General features: G+C 38.7%; 1 protein-coding gene across 1 annotated transcript in view; it reads left to right on the top strand.

The window, feature by feature from the left end:
• Positions 1 to 25,637, top strand: part of LOC124148413 — a 204,024-nt gene that overhangs the window by 28,756 nt on the left and 149,631 nt on the right. Inside the window, exon 2 of the mRNA XM_046519494.2 lies at positions 11,214 to 11,373. Coding sequence (XP_046375450.1) covers positions 11,214 to 11,373 — 160 coding nt within the window. The remainder of the gene's footprint in view (positions 1 to 11,213; positions 11,374 to 25,637) is intronic.

The raw sequence follows: 25,637 nt of genomic DNA, 5'->3' as shown, positions 1-25,637 counted from the left end.
TTTGTGGAATCTTTGGTAAATACTATTGAGACTCTCAATCCCAACCATGGAAAGTAATTTTGACTGCTCTTTTGCTGATGAAGTAATATGCTAAGTCAAAAATATTGATAACAACGAAACCTCTGATGCTGATAACGATGTAACTACTAACTATCCCATGAAGAGACCATTCACCATTTCAGAGGTATTAAGTTCAAATAAAGGACTAAAATACAATAAATCTCCAGGACCTGATGGGCACACAAATGAACATATTAAGTATGCAGGAAGATCTTAATTGAAGCATATTATGGTATTATTCAATGTTATTATTAAACATTAATATATACCAAAAGTGTATCATATTGGCGAAATCTTACCATTACATAAGGGACGAGGAAAAAGGAAAAGTGATCCATCTAACTACAGGGGCATAACACTAACTTCAGTCCTAAGTAAGCTTTTCGAAAGAATGCTTCTCAACAGAATCGAAAAATGGACAAGCGACAATGTAGCCTTTCCTCACCCCCTACAGGAAAAATGCTGGTGCTGAAATGGCGGCTCTCACTCTTCTAGAAAGTATTTCATACTTTAACGAAAGAAACTCACCAGTTTATGATGCCTTTCTTGATAGCGAGAAAGCCTTCGATCATGTTTAGCTTGACAGTCTCTTTTATAAATTACATAAATTTTGTATCAATGGTAAATTATGGAGAATTCCACGTCTATCTTACAATTCTATGTACCCATGTGTTAGCTTTGCTGGCTTCAAATCTGATGTTTTCCCTGTTAAACAGTGTGGAGGTCAGGGTCGTGTCATATCAGCATGGCTCTATACTCTTTATATCAATTTACTCTTTATATCAATTTACTTCATGAACTAAGCAATTCCAGTTGTGGACTATGTCTCCCATGGGGACGATGCCAGGAATACTGTTAGCAGATGACACGACCTTGATCAGCTGTAACACAACAGGTCTTCAAATGCTCCTAAATGTTGCAGAAAATTATGCTAACAAGTGGCAGTTAAAATACAATGTGCTCAAAAGTGCTGTCCTAACTTTTGGATGTAGTAAATATACAGTGTCGCCTGAACATCTATATATTGGTAAGATAAATTAATCTGTTCAAAAGGCAATTGTCCATGCAGGAGTGTACATAAGTACTGTTAAAACTTCTGTAGAAAGAACGAGGTTAGTATGTGAAAAACTGAGAAAATTGATAAATGTAAACCATGATTCTGGCCTGTACTTTGGTGGACTTAATCCTATAGCCGCCGTGCGCCTCTGGCAACGAGTGGTATTACCCTGTGGCTTATATGGATGTAATGTGTGGGGAAAACTATCCTTAAAAGAAAAATAAGATGCTCGAAATCACTCAACGCTATTTCTGTGAGAAAATCCAGGGTTTTAATAAGCGTATGCCCAAAGAAATAGAGAGAGACACAATTGGTGTTATATTCAGACAAGGAAACATTGATCAACAAAAGCTTTTGCTCCTTGGTAAGCTATGTAATTCAAACCTAATGTATATTTTCAAACAAATGTTTCCAGTCCGACTTGGACAGTATAGATATAAAGCAACACTAGTTAATAAGAACTAGTGGGACACGAAATCACCTATTTTTAGCATGCTATGTCTTGTCTCAAAATATAACTTGTCTGACGAGGTTAATGATTATATAATGTGTTCAAATTTCATCAAGAAACCATTGGGTCACTGAAACTGGTGAAAGGAAAGATTCACCTACACGAAAAACAATTACTAAACAATGCGCTTCTGAGCAGATTATCTCTATCTAGATATCTACCAATACGATATGGACGAGAACATAGGTTATGGAAACTTCCTCTCGATACACCAGAATATTTTACTTCCTCAGCTAGACTAGTTCGCTTAGGTTCAATGCCAATAAAATCAAAGGAATGTATTTGTGGAACAGTTGCGAATGATATTGTGAAACATGTTTTCATGTCATGTAAAAAGAATTTAGAAGAAAGAAATATCATATTTGATAAAATCATTGATTTGCTTGCTGTTAAAATATTTGTGAGAATCTGGACAGACGATGATACCTTCCTGTCTTTTCTACTTGGCGGTTTACCTGAACAACTTGAAGTTGAATTAGACTACATTGTATGGCCAGAAAGCATGATAAATATTGGTGGTGCAGTTAAAAAGTGGGATGAAGTCATCCGAAGCTGCTTATACTAAACGGTGTATATATTGTAAACAAGTGTACATTTGTAAATAGCACATGCTAATTGTCCATTTAATTACACCAAAAATTAATTTGATACATATGTATATGAACTTCTACTTCAACTTCATTTTTAAGAGTGTGATTGTGTCATATTCAAATGCCTTATCAAGTGGTTAACTATGTATAATATAAGCAGTTGTTGTAATCCCTGATGTATCATTGAATCACGGAACATCTATTTCCGGACATAACAATAGACAGATCATTGTTTAGGCGAAAAGATATACCATATTCGACGTAATAAGCGCTCCGCTCTAATAAGTGCCCACGTCGATATTTGCTAATATTGGCTAGTGAACAATCCCAATTAGCACCCTTTCTGATTGATCAATATACACAAGACTTATTTATTCGTGTATCATACGCACTCGTGTATTATATTCACCCTTAATTATGGGCAATTAAATTTTGGAAAATATATCTGTCATTGTATAATATGCACAGACTTTTCTTCTGTATCATTTCAGGCTGTCAGCATTAACCACGAAATTTACGATCTTTCAAGTCTGTTTTTTTTTCTCACTAAAATTATATTCCAATAAGAGACCCCTATTTCTAATGTTGAGAGCGCCCTGAACGCTTGTTCTGTTGAATACGGTATTGTCCATTCACCAGCGTGCCCGTTGCCGATAGAGGTGAAGGCTATACTGGTTAACTGTCTATAGGTGTGATGGTAGCATGTACCTCTCGTATCGCGCATGCCACATGTGCCGTCAGGTTAAGGTGAGACTATCCGGGTCAGCGCACCTAGCGGATTAGTGAAGGGAAGATAAATTGAAAAAGATCGCTTTAGGAAGATATTTGTTAATCAAAATGCCAATGTCGTCTTTCTCCAACGTTGTCAAAGACATAATACCAGCCATGATGTCAAATAGAATGGTGTCATTTTTTAGTCATTCATTTCATTTGATGATAAGGCTATTGCTCCATTTATAATGGGGCAACATTTTAATCAAATTACACTTGCACAATCAGGAGAATGTTGGAAACTAAAGACTAATTTATGGGTTAGATAGAGCCATCCATTTCACTATAACTTCCTTTTTTATGAACTACGATTTCATCATTTCTTATGGGTTTGTTTTCCTAAACATATACAGTTTCAATATCAATATTTGCGTTGGAATAGTTTGGTTCCTCCTGAACAAGAAACCACAAAAATATATTGTCCTTATCCACAGCTAATTCTCATCAAGTGAACTGACTTACAATAAACTAGTTTTAAGCATAGTTGAGTTAATGCCCCTTTTCTATGCTTACTCCTGAAGATGAATGAATGCCATGAATGCAATGAGGCACAGGGGCAGTCGGGTACCTAGTGGTTAAAGCGTTCGCTCGTCACGCCGAAGACCCGGGTTCGATTCCCGACATGGGTACAATGTGTGAAGCCCATTTCTGGTGTCCCCCGCCGTGCTATTGCTGGGATATTGCTAAAAGCGGCGTAAAACCATACACACACACCCCCATGAGGCACAGAGCATATATATACTGAACAACAAAAGTTCCTGTGACATTGAATAAGATTTAATGCAAAGTCATGTTTTTTACTAAATCTGAAACAATTTCTGTTTGCAACAGATAAAAGATTCCTGTAAGTGTTCAAATGGTTTAATTTGCCATACTGACTTCAGAAAATGTGTGATTTCATAAAAAACATGAACATGCCAAAATGTCAATTTACAAATCAGTAGTGTGTGTGTCCACCTCTGGTTGCGATGAAAGCAACACATCTTCGTCACATGGAATGGACCAGGCGTTGCACAAAGTCCTGTGGGATATCTGTCCAAATCTGCTGGAGCATGTTTCGAAGTTCCTGGAGTGTCTGTGGAACATGTGGTTGACGTCGAAGACGTCGATCCATCTCATCCCACATGTGCTCGATTGGTGAGAGATCAGGGGAGCGAGCCGGCCAGGGGATGACATTCACGTTGTTTTGTTGAAGAGAATCCTGAACAAGTCGAGCAATATGAGGCCGGGTGTTGTCATGTTGAAAGGTAATGCCTGGGCCATGACGACGCAAAAACGGTAGAACAACAGGGCTGATGATCTCGTCGCGGTAGCGCTGTCAATTGAGCTTTCCCTCTACAACTATCAAAAGGGTCCTCTGTCTTGCTGTAATCCCTCCCCATACCATAACGCTGCCGCCCCCTCGAACCGATCTTCTTCCATGACACAATGATTGACGTAACGTTCACCTCGATGTAGGTACACTCGAATCCGTCCATCGCTGTGGCTGAGGTTAAAACGAGATTCGTGAGTAAATAGAACTTGTCTCCACTGCATGGCCGTCCATGGTGGTTTCCTGTCAAAATGGGACGTCTGGCGGGTCTTCTGGCGACAATCCCTGCACACCTGAGGTGACGACGTACGGTTTGTGAAGATATTTGTTGAAGGCCAGGGATGCTTCTTGCAGTCACTGTTGCTGCCTGAAATCGATTTCGTAGGTGTGTTGTTGGAATCCAGTTGTCTTGTCGATTATTGGTTACTGCAACTCTGAGTATGGTCTCTGACTGCATTCGTCTGTTGCCAACGTTGCCATAAACATCAAATGGTGTATCTGTGGACGTTAAATTGTCTTGCAACATCACGTTGACTCGATCCTGCTTCAAGCATACCAATGGCTCGCAGATGCTCATTTTTGGACAGGCATGGCATTTCGTAATGTTGAATAATTGCGTAATTTTGTTGTTTTTCGGAGTGTTTGTTGTCAGCACGATGCTAAACACTTTTGTTGTTGAGCATATGTAATAATTTTGTTGTCCTTACATGTACATATACATCTCTCTGCCTCATGGCTTTCATTCACCTGATGAAGGAGTAAGCATATACTCCGTAACGTTGTGTTCCTCATAATAAAGAAGTTGACATCTATATATTCTCTTCCTTTAGTATTTTGTTTTCTCATAGTTTCCGTAAAAATGGGGCTAAATGAAAAAAAATCATCACACAGTACTTTTATCGGTGTACAAAAAAAGTGGAGAAATTTGCTGTTTTTCAAACCAGAATAAATTTTTGTGTCATCACTAAGGCTTGCACTGAGCGCATCATCTGCCTACGCCCTTCTGGGTGCTTCTATGATGACCCCAGCCTCAGGACTTCCAGCTTATCCTGCGATGTCATTGACGCTAGGTGAGCTTAGCGCCTGCCTGCCTACCCAGTAGTGTATCAGATGTATGCGCAGCCTTCAGTGCCGTACCAGGGGAACAATTGGATGCAAAATTTTAATGCAATCCATGTTGCAGCAGTCCATTGCACATAGGTACCAGCCTCCAGTGTCAGCTACAATGCTTATGCTTCAGCCTCATCAGGCACTAGCTCCTACACCGGTGTCTAACGTTTATCAGACACCAGATGCGCGATCTGCTACAACGAGTATGCCTTCGGTTAGCGCCAACCCCACAGCTCATACGTGGATGTTGTCGCACGGCTCACTGGCACAAGGCGCTTCTTCAAAGCACTCAGCTAGACCAAGACCTACACACCGTAGTAGAAGTCGCTCACCTATGAAGAAAGCGTGTCACCACCATTCTGATTCATTGACGTATCAGGCGGCAAGGATGGAGATTCATCTGTTGAATGGAATACTCACCTTAGCCTAGCAGACCGTCTTGTGTCAGTGTAGCCCTCCTCATGTAACGGGGTCGGTAAGAGGGATACCATTTGGTCACAGCCCACTTCGATACCAATGGATCCTATGTGTGAGAAAGTTTTTGAAGCGCCTTGATTCCGAGGAGCTTTTGGGAAGGAAGCGCTGGCAGCATAGTCAGGTGATTGCCGATCAGTTCTGAAAGAGATATGTGAGGTACTATTTGCCCAATCTTCAAATTCAACAAAAATGGAGAACTGAAAGAAGTGACTTGTGTGATGATGATGTGGTGCTAATGGTTGGCCCTCAGCAGATTCGGGCTCAATGGTTAGTTGGACGTGTAGTTGAGACCTGTGTGAGTGCGGATGGTAGAGTTTGAACAGTAAAAGTTTGGGTTGATGATAAGGAATACACCAGACCCGTGTCAAGACTCGTCCAACTTCCAAACCTTGACAACAATTGACTGTTTATGTTTACTGATGTATCGCGTAATCATGGTAATAGACAATGTCAAGTGACTTTGCACCTCAAATTTGTAACAATATTTGGGGGCGGCTGTGAGAAAGTGTTTGAAGCGCCTTGATTCCGATTCCGTTTCGTGATTACCTGATTCCTATTGATTCCAAGTTCCATGAGGTGCGTGATTCCTTTTGATACCTATTTGACCCTACTTAACACAATGTTCAAGGGCGCTAGACGAGGTTTTTTCAAGGCTTATGCTTGCACCATCATTCACAGCACAAAATTCAGGAATAATGATTTTCCTGTCCATGCTTTAGCTGTAGTGGATCAGGCACACCCCACTCAAAGTCAAAGACGCCAGATTCGCTTTCATTGAGACCAAAATCAGGTGCGTACTAAAAACTTTATCTGCACTAGCATCCACAACTCGTGCGATGAAGCAGGATTTATCTGAGATTAACCTGAAACGCATATACCAATTTCATACTGTGGTTGACTTTCAACAACGTCACATTGACCACATGAGGAACCACCTCCGAGCAGCCTCAGCGGAGATCACCGCTACGCACAGGCTTGGTCACTTAGCGCTCTCCACCTGGGATCGGAGTTTAAGTGCAGGCTCCTCCGTCAACCATGGTCAGCTAGCGTTCCGTTCAGTGACCAAGTCAGAGGAACGCACTCTAATGTCCAATTACACTTGGGTTGAGACCGCTCTTAAGGCATGGGAGCATGTGTCTCAGTTTCTCCCAGCATGCGGGCAGGTCGGGCAATTATAATCAGAGGATGAGTGGGTCATACAAGTAGACCATACTTAACATCCCAGATGTTAGGTTCATCTTCATTTAAGGCCAAGGTCAGACACTCACTTAAGCTTTGGCTTTCCCATTCTGGGCCTTACAACAAGACCTGATTGAGAATAAAGACAATTGGCTACACCACTTACGGACTGTGGTAAACTTTTCTGTATACAACAGAGCCTCTGGCTTCATGCTGAGGGATCTGTGAGATTTCCAGCCAATTCTCCCATATAGAGGAGTACGCTCAATGTTGGCTAAACAATTCCACGGGGAGGCGTTAGTACTCTTGTTGAATTTGTTTCATGTGGCGTAGACATGGCTGTATCGAATTTGAAGAGCTTCACACCTTCTAGATTGCTACCGGGTACCCACCTGTTGGGATCTTCGTACACAGGTCAGGTCCAGGTTTCGCAAATTGCAGGGAGATCAATTTGCGCTTGCACCGGCCAAGTAACACAGAAACACCACTTGGCAGTTTACTACACAGTTCACAAAGGACTGTCCGTTGTGTAGAGCTCGTACCTCACCTCCGACTTATTGCGGGATTCGAGGTTAATGCCCTGGGTGATTAAAATATCATGGGTCAAGAACTCTGAATGTAGACACCAGAATTAGATCAACTTAGCTAATGGGAGCGGTGCAAGGCCATTGTACCAGATTGGTTTGCATGCTTACTGGTACGTAATGCTGTAAGCTTTCAGTCAGACGCTTGTCGCTGTATATCAATCTGACCGAGTGGTCAGGTCTTTAGCAGACCGCTGGTGTCAACATGAGCAATATCGAGGCACCTCCCTTCTTCGTCCCCTCAATATAAGAGCATTTGTGCGGCTTCATACCTTGGCAATCGGTTAGGAGTGCTTTTATTTAGTCTATGGTAGCTGGTAGTGGTCCGAAGACTATTTTTCACGTCTTGTCCAGACATGACACAACTAGAATCCTCCCATAGTTGATTTAGCAACTTTTACAAACTTGAAGACAACAGACTACTACCCACTTTTCAACAGCCACATACTTGTCAGTGGCAAGTGTTGCAGGGTTTGCGTACATCAGACGCCAAGACCTGTTTATGCAGCCATCACTCTTCTGTTTCACGGTGGGGTGCTTATTTACAGAGTGGTGGTCCGGCGCACAGCAAACTTGGCACATGAACAGTCTAGAGTTAGGAAGTGCTCATTCTGGCCATCTCACATTGGCAGGAGCAGCTAGAGTCCACCCAACTCGCAAAAATCAAACAACAACGACACACTGGTGTGGTGCCTATGCAATCAATAGACAATGCACTCACTCCCGTCTGCACCAGACGTTTAGGTTCTTTCATCTAGTGGATCATGTTGGACTAAAATTCATAGCACAGCACATCCCCGGGTGTCAGAACATCCTGGCTGAACAGGGTGGTTCCCATGGAGTGGAAACTTCACTCAGGGGCGTTCAAACATTGACCTGTTTGCGACTCACCAGAACCACCAACTTATGACATATGTCTCCCTGCTCCCGGTTCCGCAGGCTTGGATGGTAGACACATTCAGCATCCCCTGGGCTAAAGTATACGCTTTTTCCGCCTCCTGTATTTCTTCCCAGGGTGATACTAAAGATCAAACATACAAAGAGCCTTGATCTGACTTTGGTTGTGCCTTGGAGGCTGACGAGGTGATGGTTCATCGATCTCAAAAATCTTGCAGAAGACAATCCAATACCCCTCCCAGACTGGTCCAAACTACTCATCCACCCTCACAGCAATCTACCTCACCCAACGCCAGGCAGGTTTCATCTGCACACTTGGTTTGTCTTAAAAAGGAGTTAAGCGCTAAGGGCTATTTGGACGCTATAGCTTGCGTGTTGAATAATGACCCAGGGTCACTCTTCAGTATTACACTGGCAGTATAAACAACCCTGTATAAACTGTCCTTGATATAACAACTTGAGGGAATATCTGTTTAAGAACAGTGTGGAATGCTTGGATGCTTTTAGGTATGCTACAGATGAAGAGAAAGTGTTTCATTTTGTCATGCCCTACATTATATGAAATTTGTCGAGTATGCAGTATACATGTTATTTATTTTCAACAGTAAAGACAAGAAATACTAATAGGGCAAGATTGACAAAAATGTGACTGAAGACAGTTTAATGGATTAAAAGGCAGATGACATAACTGTTTTTTTAAAATGTTAAGGGCTTACACAGTTTCGGGTCAATACCCAAAATGTCAGTCAATACCTGGTGTGACCACCATTAGCATTGATCACTGCCACACATCTCCTGTACATTGAGTGGATCAGACGATTTGTGAAGGCTCTAGGGATCCTCCTGCACACATCCAGAGCAGCTGTGCGTAGTTCATCGACAGTTGTAGGGACTGGGCGCACATTGTGCAGACCCCTTTGAACCTCATCCCACAAGTGTCAGATGGGGTTCAGATCAGGGCTGAGGGCTGGCCTCAGTAGAACACGGATGTTGTGTTGTTGCAGAAAGGCCATGGTAGCTCTGGCAACATGGGGACGAGTGTTGTCCTGCTGGAAAATGTGTTGTTGATGTGCAAAAAATGGAACAACGTTGGGTCTGATCACTTGGTCGATATACCGCTGAGCAGTGACACCGTGTCCCTGACCTAGACCAACATTCAGAAAGCACATGTGTCCAAGTCTCGCATTAAGTCCAATCCCTGCCCATATCATGACGCTAGGTCCACCCCATGGATCCCTTTCCACAACGTTTCTGTCAGCAAAACGATCACCTCGACACCACCAAATTCTGACTCTTCTGTCTGCATTGGAGACACAAAAGCGACTTTCATCAGAGAAGATGACACGCCTCAACTCACGATGACGCCAATTTTTATGACCCTGTGCCCACTGAAGTCATGCTTGTCGATGCCGTGGTTAGTGAACAGGACGACGTGCTGGTCAGCCACATCTGAGGTTGTTGAAACGGCGACGTCGGATCACAGTGTCCCGGCTATGGGACGATTATGTGTTCCTATGGTCTGTCGAGCACTTTCACTTGCAGTTAGGAACGGATGTCGCTGGTGTTGACGGGTAATCTGCCGATCTTGTCGAGGTGTGGTGACCCTAGGATGACCGCTCCGAGGAAGGTCATCTGTGGTCTGTGTTGCATTGTATCGATGCAGGAGACGGTAAATTGTGGTTATGTTAACGTTGAAATGACGGGCAACATCTTGGACAGACTCCCCAGCTTACAAACATCCGATAGCCTGGTTTCTCTGAATTTGAGTTAGGCATGGCATTGTTGACCAATGAGTGGTAGGTCCAAGAATCGGCCACAGTTTTATATCCACTACAGTTCGTGACAGTTCGTGCATTTTCGATTTCGCGAGAAATGGGTGCATGATACCCACATATTCATTGAAATGGTGCGTTTTGGCGATTCGTTATTTATGTTGCATTTTTACTCGGGGCTTCCAAAATGCAACCAAAAATATTGATAACACCATCAGGCCTCACTACATGCTAAAACTCGTATCAATTTATGGTTCTGTGTTTGTTACCTATTTGCTTAAAACCACTTGCGTTTCTTTTGCGTGTGAGTATATATTTTATTGTATTTTATCTTGCATGTTTTCTTATCATTGATCGTTTTAAAAGTCTCTCTTAACTCCATGTGGACTGGCTCAGCTTTTATATCAAATCATATTTTATTGTGTTTGATTTGTATTATATCTGAGGTGAGACTGGAATAAATTGTGTCTGTCTTTTTGTCTGCTGGTACCTTTATCAAGCAAGCAATCACCTACTGGGCATGCATGGTTTAATATGGCTAAGATTAGATATACAGAGATTAACAAGGGAGACAGAGGACAGGGGTGAAGTCTGACAAAGTGATGATAGGGATGTAACCATGTCATGAAGGCTGCAACATGCTCTCACCACACAAATGGAATTGGAAACTTATTTTGAAAATGTCACAGTTTGTTTATTTCTGAACTAAAGGCCATAGACCCATAGTACAATAGTTTCTCTTTTAATGCATGATAAATGAACAAAGGTAAGTTGTGCAATAAATTGCAGTTACTTGTTGACTTAAGATTGTTCTTTGTAATAATCACACAATATTCATCTTCATCATTTTGAAAGAAGCAGGAAGTATAGGCTTTTTTCTCTCCCATTTTCAGAAAGAAGTCCACATCATCTAAGACTGTTGGGCATGACCAGGATGGCATTGAGGATGCAGACAGAGAACCAAGTACACTCATCTCAGACACTACACAGACTTCTAAGGCCCAAAAGAAAAAGGGGAAGAAGAAAAAGATGACAAAAGAAGAGAGAGCACAGGTGAAGCTGCTGGCATCATTCATGCAAAGTTTTGGCTTGATACATCTTGTTCTTTCAGAGGAGGTATTGAAAAATGCAGAAGTTATCGACAGACGACAACACATACTATATACGCTCACTTGACTTTCAGTCAGTTGAACTTTAAATGAAAATAATCCTCAATGTAGCACTTTGATATTCTTATGAGTTGATTTCCAAATTGAAACACAAAGGTTAATTAACCCATAAATCAATTCGTAAAGAATGAAATTGTGAAATCAGTAAATGACCACAAGATCAATGAATCATAAATAAATTTTATTGAAACAGTTTTAGGTTTCCAATCACAAAAGGCAATACAATGGGTGGAATATGTGGCAGCAGTAACCTCCTAAAGAACTACATGCAAATATCAATACAGCCTAAAACAACAAAGTTTATGGTCCAGTGGGCAGCTAAACCCCTGCCTGTTCCCTTTATCCCCCAGTGGACTGGTCTTACAACATTCAAGTACGAAAACACTGAATGACTAAAATAGAATAATTTTTTCATGAGTCAGAAGATATTTATATATTAACATCACCAATATCTCGAATTTAATTGAATTTTTATGCATCTTCTTTTTAACGCGACAACAGCATGATGATGAATGGATAATATGAATAGATAATCATTTGCAAACAAATAGGAGATTAATTTTACCAAAATAAATTATTTGTGTATATAATTCTAGAAAATCAAGCTGGATGTAACAAAAGGATTGTAATAGTTTTATGGGATCACGAAGGATGTGAAGTTTAACACCATTGCCATGATTATGTCTGCTTCATCCAAATGAGGATGAAACGATCCAGATTGTTTTTGTTTGAAATTAATTGACTCTAAAGTCGCATATTTTTAGAATTAAGAAACAGGAGTGTTTTCTTGTCATCAACGAACAATAAATTATCATCAAATGAAAAAAAAGAGATAAATATGTGACTGCAGGCCTCCAGTTAACAATGGCTGTAACGGGTGATTGTGTGCCGAAATATTTTATGGATACCTTTTTAACTTGCAGGTTGTTATTTTTTCAGGTACATAAACTACTTAAAGTCTTGAAATTTAGAAATGGATTAGACCGTAGCGGCACGGCTTGCCACACACTGTCACATGGGCTTGCCTTCTGACTAATGTCACTTAGCAGTTTAGCAATTTCGGCAGACCTGCCCCTATTTTGGACTCATATGTGAGAGTTGGGTACATATATCTATTGAGACTTTTAGTATCAATAAGATTTCTTTTTTGGTATTCATGTGAATTGAATTTAGATTTTTAGAAATTGATGAAATTTCTTGGGCTGCTCTGTTTAGATACATTCGAGTTGCTGACCATCTTCCAGAAATACAGTTAGTTTGGCCCTCGCTATTGCATCTCTTGGCTTCAGGAGATCAAATTGATGAACCTTCAGCCTGCTGAATTGTTTTAGCATAAGGCACTGTGAAGAGGGTGGACGATTTCAAACAGTCGGTGCTTCATTATAAACAAGGGCCAATTAAAGAAATTTTTTGCACATTTATTCCTGATAGAAAACTACATATTACTATGTAAAAATTGTCTGATGTTTTCAATCATACCAAGGTGAACACCAAAGCGAACACAAAATTTACGTTATTGAAGGTGGTTTACATTTCATGTTAGGAATGTTTTTAAATCGTTACATTTGATTTCAATAATCTTATCTTTGATATCTTAATTTTAACTGAGTATCAATTAGATGTTTTTTATTGATGAATAACATCGCGATGGTAAATTATGAATCATTTCAGTAAATTTATTATCAAAACGTTAAACAGAAAAAAAACTAGATTTTCGAGGTTATCATGTCAGATGAAATATGAACATTCAGGTTAATCTAACATGTCATATCATAAAATTTGCAGGAAACAACTAATTAGTCATAAATATTTACCAATCCCAATTTCAAATGTTTTGATGGAATATTTACGATATGAGAAAATACAAAGCCTGTGTCTTGATGCTAGCAGACGATCGAAAATCAAACATGGTGCGCTTAGCCCAAACTCGGTATAACTTATTGCTATTTTAATATCAACAATGTTTACATTGCCTTCATATATATGCCTTGGGGAAAGTTGAGGATCTTCTCAATCGAAGAATGTTTCATTTGTCATTTTCCATTTGATATGACAAGAAAAAAGCAAAATTAAAGATTGTGAATTCTGACAGCAATATTTCAGTAAGTGCAAGGGTCACCGGATGGGATGTCACAGACGGGTAGTCTGATTATTATCTTTGGCTAGAAAACAATGACAGTCAATTTTGAAATATATCGTCTGTCACATACAGAATATACACAAATCACCACATATTACCAGTAATCACCACTAATATGAAATAAAGTGATTTTCACAATATAACTGGCATATTTTTTAATGTTATAATGAATATAAATGGATATGATTCATGTATCTGCGATGTACATGCTGATAATTTTGTTTTCACTACAATAATTGTGTGCAAGGCAATACGTCTATAGATATCGTCAATCAGCAATGATCACCCTCCACAACAGGTGCGCGAAAATAGGCATGACAAAGCCTGTTTCAAAATAGCATTCATGCAATGCCAAATATGATAGGATAAATGCAAGTGCGTGATGTATATATCAATAAAATACTACATGCATATTTTCAGTGTTAGTTTCTAATTAAATGTGGGATAGTTAAAGAAGTTTTCCTTTTATAATACATTTATCGATTCTAGCATGATTTTAGAACAATTTCATGGAGCATTTTAAAATTTATTCCATAAATATGAAGACCCCCATGATTGCATATTGATGAAAGAAGTAGTATAAGTATTGACAGTTCTGCCACAACTCCACTGGAGCCAGATTTATACCCAATACTGATTCGTCATTCACTTGCGGTGTCACTTGTTGTATTTCCATCTCCATTATTAGTAAGTGGGCATGTATGTTTAAATTGATAATACCTAACCGTTATTAAAGCGGTGGTAAGTGGCGCTAAGAACATTCCGTATCTATCAGTGTTTGTGTTGTGTTTCAAAATAACGGGGTCCCCCTGTGAAGCTCTCGGGTTTTTTGTTAAATGTGGACCTGAAATGGTGAACTTTAGGCCATTCTGAGCATAAATAAGTGTGTGGTTAAAATCTTTAAGTCTCAGTTTTTATGTGTGTACACAAAACATCTTTGAAATCTTCATAGATTAGCCACTTGACTCTTTCAACACCAGTCAACCAGGAGCTTTATCTGCTGTGACACCAAGTTCCAAGAGACTCTTGTGTGATAGATGAAGCCAACATTTATCAAGGAAAATATCTGCTTGTAAAACATTAGTCCTGCACCATGACTGTGGAATATATATATTTTGTGAAAACAACACCAATCTAGAAACGTATACAAAAGCAAGTCAAGCCAGCTCTAGCTAGGAAATCAGCATAGGGGAAATTATATATTTATATTTAGAGTCGAGAAGGGTATTGTGTAATATAAGATTTCATAGACTAAATGTTAGTCTAGTAAAACATCTTTGCAACTACATGTTATACACCATTAGAAAGGTCTAATCCTACTGTTTATACATATTTATGTTTATCACATTATTTAAATAAACCATTTACAACTTAAGTAAGTTGTAAATAAAAACAAATGTAAGCTAACATATTCAAACGTCCAAATTGAGGACCAAGGAAGGGTAAATTTGACGATTTTTGTCAAATATAAACAAACATAAAATCCACTTACCTATTTCTTTTTTATTTTCATTGTTTACCTGATCGGAAAAGTATTTTATAAATGATTGTAAATAGTATCTGTCATCACCAATTTCTCGATACCTGCGGCTGTCAGTAAATGAAGAAATACGTCCGTTTTCGAAGCTTCGTATTAGAAAGTTTATTTTTTCATCTACACTAACCTCACCAAGTCTTTTCGTCGCTGTAAGTTTGTCACGTGCTTTCTTGACAATATCCGCTACGAGGGTGGTGATTGGTCAAACTAGAGTACGTGATCTAAGGCTGTCAATCAAATTACAGCAATGGCACGTGTGTAATCAAAGATTTTGACGAAAGTTTTTTGTTATTCTGAACGTTTCAAGCAGGAAACTCGCGATCTATATTAAAAACATGGAACTTCGTGGATGTATCATTCTAGGTTAGGAGCTGTAACAAAGGTTTTTCAGGCATATTGGAAACATCGTATCCGAGCCGAGAAATCGAGGCGCCGAAAGCCGAGATATCATTTGATTTACATTATACGCGATCGCACGAAAAGATTGAAATAATAACTTAGCTGTAATTTTGACAACTTATACATATATTTTTGTTGATGTTATTTATTACTTTGTATACTAGATTTAAAGATTTGCTTGAAACGTCTTTGTTTTGCTCTTTGACATGTTCGATGTGGACCGTTGTCGAAGTGTGTGTCCGGGAATTATATTTTCAATAACATCGCGGGAAATAGTGAATCATTTAATCTTTCAATAAAAAATGATAAATTGAAATGGAATACGTATTTCAGACATTGTGAAATGTGATTGATTTAATAAATGAATGATATGACAGGTAGGTTCATAAAATTATATAGATCTACCCTTTATTTTGACGTGACTACAACATGGCTGGTCTACCGGCCTACGGTGTTGAAAGAGTATATTGGCTCTTCAAGCAAACTTTCTTGAAACCTATTTTTCTTTTGACAAAGTTTCGGCAATGCCACCGGAACCCAGCGAATATTGGATACACATTATCACATGGGTTTTGGGAGCGAGAGAAACACGAAACAAAACAACAATAAGTTATGCGTGAAGTGAACTTTTTTCAAAATAAAAAACGCGTAAGGGGACGCGTGAAGGTTGGTTTTTTTGCGTCCTATTTTTTTTCAGTGCGTATTTTTGTATATGGGACGCCGTAAACGCAAACACTGTCTATGATAAAACATACAGCTTACTGCGCTTATAGCGTGTTCGATGAATGGGTCTTTCTCTAGAGATTTTACCGTCTGTAACTGGAGCAGTCATTGCTTTATAACATTACATGAGGGCTTAACTCTTATTGAACCTCATCTAATTTTTGAACTTGTGGTGTTTTCTCTTCCCCGGTCTTATAAAACCATTCCGCTGCTATAGCAACAACCCCTAGTACATAGGGAACCCAAGTTTTTCATCAGGCTATGTTCACTGTTTGAATTGTAGGCCTTTGCCTTCCTCACTAACGCACCCTTCCTACCAGCTGCGACTTTTCGAGGATTCTTAGTCACTCTGACTTGTGGTGCAATCACTTGTGGTGTTTCCACAATCGCTTGTGTTTGTGGTGCAATTGGGGATTGTGATTCGTCGTTCACTTGTGGTGTCACTTCTTGTATTTCCATCTCCATTATTAGTAAGTGGGCATGTATGTTTAAATTGACAATACCTAGCCGTTATTAAAGCGGTAGTAAGTGGCGCTAAGAACATTCCGTATCTATGATAAAACTCACAGCTTACTGCGCTTATAGCAGGTTCGATGAATGGGTCTTTCTCTAGAGATTTGCCTAAATACATGCGATTTTCTGCCGGGATAGGAAGAAACATACTAGCTACAACTGTGTAAAGTTGTAACATAGCCGAACCTATTGTTTTAGTCATGGAAGCTCCCAGTCTAGACTCGTAACTCTCGTATAGTTTTTTAATTTCCTCGTCGGTCATGTTATCAATTTTTTCAGTGGTATAATTTCCCCCAAATATTGGAAACATTTTCCACCGGCTACCAAAGTCGCGAGTCTTTCTCTATGTTTATCTAAAGATTTATCTACCATAGGTTCTGGCTCATCTTGGAGCAGTTGTTCGATAAGTTCATCTCATTCCATAATGAAATACCTAAGGAACATAATGAAATATGACGTATCCAATACAGCCTGAAATAATAAACTGTTGAAAAGAATGAGGATTTCAAACCACATTATGACATAATAACTGCTAATGTTCAATTTATCGTATTTTTGCTATATTTTGCTAAATTTTGCTATATTTTTGCTATATTTTTGCTAAGCAATTGCATAAGCAGCTGGTTGATCGGTTGATCAAGTTTACAGTGCTTCGTTTCCGCTAAAAGTTTTCTGACTTTATCTCGCTCGAGTTTGGTAGAAATAACATCATTTTTGCGTAGACATTCCTCAAATGAATCTCGATCTTTGCAATGAAACAGGGCTACCCATTTGGTCTGCTCTCTGAGATCTTTCAGGACAGAGTTGTATTTTTGAGTAAGTACCCAAAAGCTAAATATGAAAGCATATCTTTCTTTTTGGTAAGTTCTTTACTCGCACTGCAGTCGTCTATTATGAAAAGGGTTGATACTCCTTTGTATTTTTTCGTGACATACTTGTAAACAGTCTTGTAAACGATCGCCCGGATCAAGTTCGTACACCCCGGGATCATTCATTACCCAATCTCTCGATAGGTATGTTTTATTAATGTTTATAGTCGGGCACAGAATAATAATATGGTCGAAAACATTCCGATAATGATTTTGTAAAATATCTAGAATAAAAGCTGTTTTTCCGCAACCCGTTTGCCCGCAGATGATAGCACAGTGCGGTTCTTTAGGTAAAAGATTATTATCGCTAGTTTCCGTGACCCTGTATTTTTCAAAGATATCAGGGAAATGAACAAAACACTTAGCACCTGAGGTACTTACTAAAAAAGTTGATTTCATATTTAAGTTATGATATAGTATCTTTGTATATTTAATATGTATGTTACACTCACAGGAATAACAAATGGCCAGTCTATTCAACTGCTTCATACTATCGATAACTCAGGGGGTCAACTTGAAGTCGCTCTCTGCGATGTAACGTATTACCCGCAGTGGACCAATATAAGTGCTGCGAGAAAAAATAATATATCAATACTAGGTGGCGACAGGCACGCTATATCTGATGGGTATTACAGCGTATGCTCACTCAATGATGAAATTTTTAAGCCTTTGGGAGCTAGTCTCACACAAAATGAGTCGAATTGGATGCTGATTTTAAGCGCTGGAGAAAAGGATATATATCTTCACAGGAACTTAGGAATAAATACACTTGGATTACCGAGAGAATATATATTACCCGACGAAACATTGCATGGAGTTAAATTACCCGATTTAGTTCCCAATGAAGAGTTGTGCATCCATCTTGATCAGATCAGTACAATGGATAATATTCAACTCGAAAGTCCTTCAACTCTGCTTAGAGTTATTCCAGTCAAAGATGAAAAATATAATAGCGGTAGAACAGAATCTTTCTCATCATTACAATATAAAAAGTTAAAGCGAGGTATTATTTCAGGCCTCAAAATTTCTGTATTAGATGTAAAACATCAACCTGTACATACAGGATACTTGTGTGTAACGCTCCATATTATAAATAATGGTTGATTCATCAGGCCCTGGAACACTCAGACAATGTAATACAATTGCGCTTTCCGATCTTGGAGACACAGAAAGATTCGTTAAACCCGGTACCGATGGCAAGTTATACGCTTTAAACTTACAAGATAATGTATACAAGCGGAAAGAAGTTGTATTCACAGGTAATCTAGGAGATTTAAGTGATGTCGGCGTTAGTAGACTCAATAAAAACACTTTATACAATCTTTCTCGCAACAATGATAATAAATGGACTATGGTCGAAGCAAAAATCGAGTGGCTATTGAATATCGTCATTACTCCACCATATGTGATGACGGGTAAGGGACATAATTTAACTAAGATAATAAATAGTGGGATCGTACTCAGGGCTTTTATCCCCACAAAACGAAAGAGTGTGTTAGTCACTCCCCTACCGGAAAACCCAGGTCATATGTTATTGAGTCGTCCAGCATTAAAAAATGTAAGTTTAAATTTGGTTACTGAATTCAATGATATAAAACAGAACTTGAATGCTATACCTGGTTTTTCTACAATTATTATTGAAGTCTTGTTTGGAGATGCACCAGAAGATGCCTTCGAGATATTACCAGGTCTATCAATTAAATGGCTTAAGAAACAGGAGCGTCAACGTTGCAGTATTATTTATATGGGAGTATCACCCGTTGCAACCCTTGAGGTTGTCCAAGTTAATAAAGGTGACAGCATTTCGCTTACTAAGATATTTATGCCACATAATATACATTTAATAAGGTTGATGTATACTCTCAAAACATTTAAACAAGATCAATTATAGACTATTATATGATATAATAATATACATTATCGGTTTATATCCGGCGCTCGATGAAGCATCTGAAAAGATGGATACTGTTGATGGATTTCGATTACATCAAATAAGCGACATAAAACATCGAATAGAGAAGGAGAGAGAGTTGAGACTTCAATTGTATAAAAAGTATCGCAGAGCTGTGAATGCTCTCGATGGAGTTGACACTGCGCTTGTAAAAGCTTGCATGGGACTCGGTGTAGCCGGTGTTGGTTTTATTATCAACTATAATTGCTGCGCCTATCATACTTGGTATGTAAGTAGCAGCCGGAGTCTCAGGACTGGCAGGAATAGTGATAAAATTTATTTCTTGTAAGTTGCAAAAGAAAGCATTAAAACATTATACCGTATTTTCTTGAGTATAGTACGCACTTTTTTTCGAAAAAACACAGCTGTGTAGAAGGGGGTGCGCATTATACACGAATTATGAGTTTGGATGTTTTTTTCCCCCATGAAAAGACATTACCGTGAGCACGAAACACCGGGAATACCATGTCAACAAATCCATACTGAAGTACGCAAAATAATCATGTAATTACACTGTCTGGCTATAAAAAAGGGTTCTTTGTATATCTGGACTTATGTTTGTAACTTATTTCATTGATTTTATTCAAAATTCCTTATAATCTGATAATATTGTTTTTATTAATTTCGGCGAAATCGTGTGTGAAGCGATCGGAAGATCGCACAACTCACCGTTATTAACAGCAACCACAGTCAGAATACCGCTATTGACGCCTTGAAACAAACTTTAGTTGACAGAGAATGGATACATATATCATAAATGACATACTTTGACTCGTTAAAAGTCATATTTGTTTTTGTTTGACGATTCTGTCAACATGAAATTCTCGCGATCACGTGATCATGTGCGCGTGAGCCTTGACGGTGACTGGTCAGACTGGTTCCATGTAAAAAATAATACCCGGGAATAGCGATCAGCTGCTTCGCTTAGGGTTATTATTATTTTAAATATGTTTATTAAAGGTTGCATATAATTAAGAAAATAATGGAATATATTATTCCTGATAAATAAAATAGTTTCAGATACAATTGTTGCCGATCCTTGCATTAAAAATCTTATAAAGTTATATCATTGGGTGTGTCTTGACCGAATCACCGGTCGATTCCAAGAAAACGTGTGTACAGCTGATTGCTGTTTCCAGCTTAGTTTACGAGAAAATACGCAAGGTAATCTTAATCCCTAAATATAAAACAATGCCTTGCAGAACAATAAATACTATTTAAACGGTAAATAAACATGTCTGGTGATTTTTTATCTCAAATTTCGAATTTGTACTGACGAAGTTTCTCAGCACCCGTTCGTTTGCCGGACTTCGCTGAAAGGGTACGGTGTAAAAATTTCTGCGCATAATATTCAAATTTCTTTTTTTCCAAAATATTGAACCCGCTAGAGGGGGGTGCGCATTATACATGGGTGCGCACTATACTCAAGAAAATACGGTAATTTCGGATACTTGCCGAAGCAAAGTTGAACAGCATTGAGGATCATATTTCAACAGCACTGGCTGATTGTTAGATATCCAAGGATGAGTTTCGTTTAGTGTTGTCAGAACTATCCAATTACGGCGCAATGAAGCAGGAGATTTGTCCAAATTCTCGTAAGACCAGTGGTATTAACGAAGACGAGAGAAAAAAGTTCATAGAACAGGGGAGACAACAAGCGCATCAATTATTCCGTGCCAAAGAACTGGTTGGAGATTAAAAATAGATTGCTTGATCACATTTAAACGAATGATTACATAAGTCTATAATAATGTTAACAAAAAGTGTATATAATCTGGTCTCCTAGTAAAATGAACGAAGAACTTAGTGAAAATGTTGAATATCCCTTTGTTCAAAATAATGGTATGCGTATGAGTAAAAATAATAGAGAATACTTTCATTACAATTTAGTTTAGTCTCATGACGATCGTTGAATCGCATCATCATTTTTGCATAAAAAATTCCCTCTGTAGTAGCAGTATTGGGTATATATCTGGCTCCAGTGGAGTTGCGGCAGAACTGTCATTACTTATACTATTAAAGATTTGTTAATGTTTAGTTATTGACAGCTTGAACAATATTAAGTTATAGTTTTATATTTTGTACCTATTTTTTCCACAATGATTATGTGTATGGACACTAAATATTGGTGTTTGTATCCATCTAAGCCATAATTATTTTATTTTACACGTTTGGGGTCCAAACGTTTTCAGACGGCAGGGAAGTTATCATGATATAACATTTATACTAAGTTTTCCTATAATAATTAGATCAACATCAAATGCTTTTATGAGTTATCATGGTGTAATATTAATACAACATTTCATATAATTATTGTTTAGCATTTAATACATATCATCAGGTAAAATGGTATTCTTACCAACCAAGGGTTCAATTCACATATAAATACTGTGAATCACAAAATTCTGTTTGTTCTGAGGTGATAGGATAGAATTAATACAAGAATTGAAACCCTTTTAATCCAGACACCTCTTTCGTAGCATATTTGTTGGAATTAACAAATTGCAAGAATATTTGTGAGCTGGTGAGATGTGAATGTCATCCTTATCTTGAAGCAGCCATGCAACTGCAGCGATAACATTTATTGTCTTTTAATCTAAGTAAAGATATTTGTCGTCATGAAAGATCATGCAGTAATTCATATCACAGCAAAAAAAATGCAGTTTCCGGTATCCGGATACCTGCCGGATACCACCGGACACTTACCCAAAACGCGTCCGGGTATCCGGTGGCAGATACCTTGCCGGATACCAGATCCGTGGTATCCGGCATGGACACCTCACCTGAAAGTATGCCACCTGGAATCCGGGTATCCGGCACCGGATACCTCACCGGATACCTCAATCTGGGTGTCCAAGGATCCGCACCGGATACCAAGAATCCGGCACCGGATACCTCATCCTGAGTTTCCAAATACATGTCACAATTTGGGGGTGCATTTTGTTCAATTAAGTGTGAAACACCTAATTATATTGGAAACTAACCAGGAAAATTGAACATTGCTGAAGGTATCCGGCAGGTATCCGGCAGGTATCCGGATGCAATTTTTCGAGATGTCTTATTTTTGGTAAATAATGTTAGCCTGGGCATATCAGATAGCTGTAGTAATATTCTGTGTCATTTTAGTTGTAAATATCCCCTTAAAGTTGAAATCTATGGGCATGTACTTTTGGAGAAGACAATTTTTTTCAATTTCATCTATAATTCTTTTTAGATGTTAAGCTGTTTAATGAACAAACATCAGTTCTAATACATGTATGATGATATCCTTAAATTTCATGTTCAGACTTCCAGATTATTCTGAGTGAAAGTATAAACTCATCGACTGTGTGCTCACTTGGGCCTTTGGTCCTAGTGAGATGATAATATGATTATTTGTAAAGGTACAAGTACTTGTTATGAGCATACCAGCTTCATTTAAGTTTGAAACACAATATGCCTCACTCTGAGGGTGACATGTACCAGATTTCATCACACTACAGAGAGCTGTTCCTCAGTTACTGTGAACATTTTTACTGAAAGACATTGAAAGCTAATGTCTGTAAAGTAACCACTAGTGCATTTCTGTATGTAATGAGTCAACAGTTGAATGTTCTTTAAGAAGCATACATTGTTTACCCACAAAAGATCCACCATGGTCGCATCCATATGAATGCCAAGTTTCGATCAAATACATTGAATGTTTTTCGAATTCTGCCCCAGAAATGAACCTCATCCCCAATTGAGTCTATGTCCAACTTGATTCCATTAAAAAAAAATTAAAAATAAAAATTAGAAAAATCCCAAAATTTGAAAGGCACCACTTCAGTATGTGCATGATAGCTTTGCCAAGTTTCGATCAAATACACTGAATGGTTTTCGAATTCTGCCCCGGAAACGAACCCAATCCCCAATTGAGTCTATGTCCAACGTCATTCCATAAAAATTTTAAAAAATAAAAATTAGAAAAATCCCAAAATATCAAAAGGCACCACTTCAGTATGTGCCTGATAAGAGTTGCCAAGTTTCGATCAAATACACTGAATGGTTTTCGAATTCTGCCCCAGAAACGAACCCCATCCCCAATTGAGTCTATGTCCAACTTCATTCCATAAAAATTTTAAAAAATAAAAATTAGAAAAATCCCAAAATATCAAAAGGCACCACTTCAGAATGTGCCTGATAAGAGTTGCCAAGTTTCGATCAAATACACTGAATGGTTTGGGAATCCTGCCCCGGAAAAGGAAATGATTACGGACGGACAGACGGACAGACAGGCTGATCACTATATCCCCCGTATTATATGCCGGGGGATAAAAAGTAAGTGTATGACCTGTTGCCTACTTCTATCCCTGCCCTAAGGAAGAGTTTGGCCATTAACAATTTTTTTGACTGGCTGTGACATTGACCTTTGACATAGCAGATCAATGTGTTATTCCAAAGATGTCCAAGCAATGCATGGTTTTATACGATAACTGTGGCTATCAAACTGAGGCAAAATATTGGAAAATCCCCATTTACACAGCGGGCTAAAGAAACAAACAACAAACAAATTATCAATTTCTTTTATTTATATGCATATATCACACATTGAACAGTGTTCATGTAATGGTTCCTGATGCAGTATGCACTTTCCTCCTATTCTTCAATACTCATAACAGAGCGGGATAACTGTTCGCTTGAAAGCATCAGCAGACCATGCTCACCAGTTCAGAGTTACTTGCCCTCAAACATCCTTTTCCTTCTATATTGCCATGGAAAAACAGGAACCAGGATGAGGGGAGGCCAGATGGGCTCTATCCCTGTTGCATTGTGTTAGTAGAATTGTGAACATTCTATTTGGTGTTTGGGTCCACATTTATAGACAAGTAGTCGCAAACATCATTCCTTTCAAGTGATTACCACATGGCAAAAGACAATAATTTCTTCAAGGTCCTTGAAGGATCCCACTCCGACTTGGCATTGGTTGGTCTTCTCACATTTGCCTGACCACCCTTTGTGAGTGTGTCCCAGTGTCAATTGGCATATAACTTCTCGGTAGGCTCCCATTGAAATAACAGGACTCTCCTCATCGCTGTCTGCCAATCACTTCGGATATCTGGAAGGGTCCTTCCAGACTGTCAACCTGTCATCCGGGTATCTCAAGCTGGACTTCAGTTTCTGCAAAATTATGTATAAAGATTGTAGCAAAAGAAAAGAATTGTTGCAACATGTACTTACAGATAAAAGGCAGCAAATTCACTTAATTTATCATCTTTGAGTTTTGTTATATACCAAACATTTGAGATATATATTGTTCCATGCTGATGAGTTGAAACAATCATTAACTGACATCTCTTAAAAATGTTCCTAGCAACCTATGCTTGCCATACAAGCCAAAGTAATAGATGAGGTAGCAAGTGGGCTCATTGAAAGCTCGTAATCGTACCCAATAACATGGGATGTTGTCCATAACAGTCATCATCGGTGCGTCTGGATCGAGCTCATAACATTAATCTCTGGTTTGTCTAGTTGAGATTTGAGATTTGATTAATTTATAATCCTTGTCATTTAGCCGAACTATTGCTGGATGTGGTGTTAAATGAGTGAATTGGGTTTAACGCCTCTTTGAACAGTATTCCAGTTATATCTCGGCATGTAAGCTTGATGTGGGAAGAAAGCCCGAAGTGATGCAGGTCTTACATGTTTACCACTTTGATGAAACCCACAAGCAAGTGTATGATGCTACCCTCGATTCAAACCCACGACCATCGGTTTCTGTCAAGCCCAAGAGATGCAACTATGTACAGCAAGTTGTAGTGCCTTTGATAATTAGGCCATCCATGCCAACAGGTGATAAAGAACAAGCAAACTGAAGAAATATTTGCAGAATAGCTACATGAACATGATGAACCAAACAGAATAATTTCAAATATTTACCACTCACTGCTACTCTTCTCTTGTTCCTCATTGCTTCCCTTTTTCCATTGATGCTGTGCAGATGACTGACTCATTCATTCATCCAGACATTCTGCAAACATAAGTAGCATTCACATTA

This window comes from Haliotis rufescens, unplaced genomic scaffold (assembly GCF_023055435.1).
Source record: "Haliotis rufescens isolate VD_foot unplaced genomic scaffold, xgHalRufe1.0.p SCAF_19, whole genome shotgun sequence".
NCBI classification, from domain to species: Eukaryota; Metazoa; Mollusca; class Gastropoda; order Lepetellida; family Haliotidae; genus Haliotis; species Haliotis rufescens.
The sequence above is the reverse complement of the archived record's forward strand: the minus strand, read 5'-3'. Positions and strand labels throughout refer to the sequence as shown.